The sequence below is a fragment of the Hydra vulgaris genome, chromosome 03 (assembly GCF_038396675.1).
Source record: "Hydra vulgaris chromosome 03, alternate assembly HydraT2T_AEP".
NCBI lineage: Eukaryota > Metazoa > Cnidaria > Hydrozoa > Anthoathecata > Hydridae > Hydra > Hydra vulgaris.
Window position 1 is genome coordinate 38,371,377 of NC_088922.1, and position 4,241 is coordinate 38,375,617.

The following is a 4,241-nucleotide window of genomic DNA, read 5'->3' on the forward strand; positions in this document are numbered from 1 at the left end:
ATTCTTTGCTTCATTTACATGAAGATGTTTTGTATCATAACTGTAGCCTTCATGATCTTTCAAGTTTTCCTTTTGAGAATTTTCTTCAAATTGTTAAAAAATTTGTAAAAAGTGCAAATAAACCTCTCATCCAATTAGCAAAACGGCTGAGTGAGTTAGAAAGTAGCAATGTTTGTTATGGCACTAAGACTATCTCAGATAAAATTGTACCAAATGATCGTGATGGATGGTTCATTTTAAAATCACTTGAAATTGTTTGTATTATTGAAGTAGTTTCAGAATCACAGTTTGATTGCAATGTTATTCCTTTTGGTGCCATTGATAACCTTTTTACCATCCCTTGTAACTCATCAGATTTTGGAATATACAAAATTTCTAAGTTCAATAAAATGAAAAGAAAATACATAACTTTATCTGATATTTGCTACAAATTAGTTTGTCTGGAACAAGATGATGGTTTTATATTAATTGAAGTTAATCATGAAATACTCTATTAATATTTTTTAATTAAAATTATTTTTTCCATTGCAAAATTTATTAACTTGTTGACTTCCTGTTATTTTATTTAAACTTGTTGTTTCAATGTGATTAAGAATTTTTGTATTGTTAAGTTTAATGTTTATATCTCCAGACTTGTGTGATTTGAACAGTTTTACATAATCCCATTTTATTGGCATTTAAATGGATGATAATTATTGGTCGACTATTGACTTTTATTAAGGATTTAAAATATTATTGTCTATTTAAAAAAAAAGTATAAAATAAATATTAATTTTAAATAATTTAAAGATAGTCAATAATAATAAAATAATTTTTTATAATTCATAAAAATTTACATATGACGCATGACATCCTTGTTGTAGTAGCTAATATATTATAAACATGAATAAAATGTTGGAAGAACCATTTTGTTGGGCTATTTGGAATGAAGACGAAGATGAAGATACCTCAGGTGTTATCCCATCGAATTGGGTTGTTACTGGAAGCCATGTTTTTTGGCCACCTAACAATTTTCTGCAAGTGAAACATGCATTTTATGGACGAAGGGAGCCTGATCACACATGGAAAAAATTTCCACTAGTTAAAGTTAAGTTTTTGGTAAGCAGTGTTAAACATAAAATGTCAACTATTATATTTGCAAAACATTTTCTTTATGCTTTTAAATTTTAATTTAGGAAAATATGAGTTTTGCAATGAATTATGCAGTACACATATCGACTGGTTCTCCACAGATAATGAAAAAGTCTCACCAACAAAGAAAAAAATAATTAAAAAAACAAGTAATAATTGCTTTTAAATACGTTATGATGTTTTAGAGAATCAATAAAATAAAACAATAAGGAAACTAATTTGTAATTATCCAATATAATTTTTGCTTAGCAAAAAATTAACTCTAAATTAGGTTATAACAAATTAATTTAAATAGTATTTTGCTATAATTTGTAGATAACAGTCAAAATATTGAAGAGTTTCCTACTCCACCATCGCGAATCAAGGTATATGCAAATTTCATCAAGGTATATCAAGGTATGTTAACTGAGTCAGGTATTTTTTTTCAATTTAAATTTGTTTATTTATTGTGTTTTTGAATAACGTTGTTTTGTGATGAATTATTTGCTTATTAAAACTAGTTTGGTTTTTTAACATTTTTTTACATAGTAATGGAACAATTTTTAATAATATTAAAATTATGATTTTTTATGCAGAATTTCAAGCTGAAGTAATGAAATACTTGATCAAACAAGATCAGAGGCTTGAAAATATTGAGAAAATTTTATTAAATTTAACATCTTCTTCAGTTGGAGTAGCTGAAGAAATATCCCCAATAAGCAATTTAGAGGAGTTGCATAATTTAGAGGAAAAAATAGTAAATGAAGAAGAGTTTAACGAACTGGTTAATAAATTTTTATGTCTTTTTTCAATGTCAATTTAATTTATGTCAAATGTCAGTTTATGTCATTTATATATGTAGGTTTTTTTCCTCAAAACGATTAAAGTGATTTTAAAAATATTATTGTGTTTATGAAATACTCTGCTGACCAAGACATAATTCAATTAAATGATCTGGTCTCAGAATAACTTTGATTCACAGAATCAATTTTTTTTTGTTTATTTGTTTGTTAATTATAAGCTCTTTCTTGATCGGCATCTATAAATGTTGTATGGATTTTGATTAAAAATTATGAATTTTTAATCAAAATTGATACGACATAAAACCTGGCGGTCCTCTCTGGTCCACTGTGCTTTATGTATATGGAATATATCATTGTACAAAATTTCATATTGTATGCATTAGCAAAATTATTGTGTCCAAAGTTTATCCTAATTTAGCTCATTAAAAAAATGCTTAGTTTTAAAAAATGCCCATTTTCTATAAAAATATACTTTTTAAATTCGTACTTATTTCTAGCATTCAAAAATTGATATTAAAACAATTCGCTATTACAATAAAAGGTGGAAAATACTACGTTATAGATCTTGAATGTCACATATTTTAATCCAAATGGTGTAAAAGTAATCAATACCAGATGTAAGTCCGTATGCTTCTATGATATTTTTTGTATGTAAGTCCGAATGCTTCTATGATATTTTTTAAAAATCCTTTAATTTAAAAATAACTATTAATTTAAAATTAACCATCGAAACTTTCAGAGAGGCTTAACTTAATCTGATATTTGCTACTTTATCCCATTTGGTATTCAAAATATGTAGCATTTTTGATCATATACATGTGATGTTTTCTACCTATAACCTATGTGGGATTTACCATAAACTATTATAATGAAATTTTATAAAATTAAAAAACGTGTGGCAATATGAATTTATTTTAAAATAAATGCTATTAATAAATACATTCAAAATAAATATTGAAAATATTATTTTTTCTTTTGCGATTTACACGCTGTCTTTTGTCGATTGAATCAATTAAGTAAATCGCTTCGGCTTTTCCGAGGGTTGTATACATATATATATATATATATATATATATATATATATATATATATATATATATATATATATATATATATATATATATATATATATATATATATATATATATATATATATATATATATATATATACAAATAAAGAGAGATAGAGAGAGAGAAAGAGAGAGCAATTTTAATAAGGAACCTTATTAGTTGAGCAATTTTAATTATTAACCACGTTGAAGTCATTAATGACTTGGTCTTTATTTCACAAATAATTATTTCCTAATTTATTACTTACAATGGCTAATGTACTATGGGCAATTGAACCCATATTATGGGTAAAGAGCTTAAACTCATGAAGAGAATTCTGAGAAAAAGTGATCAAATACTATATTAATGTTTGTCTTCAAAGTTAAAATCAATTTAGAGAATCGTTGTTAGTTCTTTTGCGATCCGTACATCCACCTCTGTCTCTCAAATTTATAAAATAGGTGGTCAAAGCTTGCTCAATAGATTGCTTTTTTTTTACCTAAATCACAGAGTTATCTATGCATAATGATGTCAGATAATGACATGGTTTATTGAACACCATTCCCCTTTATCGAAAACAATAAAAAACTTATCAATAAAAATAAACTTGAATAAATGAGCTTAGTAACAAAGATAAACTTTTAGATGAGCTTGTAAATAAAAATAAACTGTTTCAAGAAAATAATAAAATTTTGCGTAGAAAACTAGCCAAATAAGAATCCCAAGAATTTTATCAAAAAATATTGAATACAGATGAAAATGTTTTATTTCACACCAGTATTCAAAATAAAGAAATTTTCAACGCCATACTCGATATTGTGTTTCCAGTCATAAGAAGAAAATGGAATGGCTCTTATACAAAATCAATAATAAACAGAAAATTTAAAAAGTTTCCTAATAAACTTGGAGCAAAAACAAAGTTATGCACTAATGATGAAATGTTACTAGCTTTAATGAAAATAAGATGAGCGTTAACAGAAAAAGATTTATCTCATAGATTTAATATATCGGTTTCTCAAGCAAGTCGCATATTTGTAATAATTGTATGGGTTAAAGGATTAGCTTCTGTTTTATGCCATTTAATTTTTATTCCTGGTAAAGGAGCATTAAATTTTACAAGACCAAAACAATTTGATCATACCAAAGATAAACATTCAAGTTCTGATGCAACAGAATTATTTATTGAAACACCCAAAAATCCTGACTTGCAAAAGATGACTATAACTGAATATAAACATCATAACACAATAAAAGTATTAGTATCACGCCTAATTCAT

At 25.6% G+C, this 4,241-nt stretch overlaps 1 protein-coding gene across 2 annotated transcripts; it reads left to right on the top strand.

Annotated features, from left to right (window-relative positions):
• Positions 1-706: 706 nt before the first annotated feature.
• On the top strand, positions 707-1,986 carry LOC136077729 (uncharacterized). Of its 2 annotated transcripts, XR_010637224.1 has the most exons (4): positions 707-1,098; positions 1,176-1,280; positions 1,447-1,527; positions 1,707-1,986. XR_010637224.1 is itself a non-coding variant. In XM_065791929.1 (3 exons), exons 1-2 carry the CDS (start codon positions 883-885, stop codon positions 1,266-1,268), a joined length of 309 nt encoding a protein of 102 aa, XP_065648001.1. In that variant the 5' UTR covers positions 707-882; the 3' UTR covers positions 1,269-1,280; positions 1,447-1,693. The 2 variants fall into 2 exon arrangements, 1 of the variants encoding a protein (XP_065648001.1); XM_065791929.1 differs by lacking the exon at positions 1,707-1,986 and having other exon boundaries at positions 1,447-1,693.
• The last annotated feature ends 2,255 nt before the right edge of the window (positions 1,987-4,241 follow it).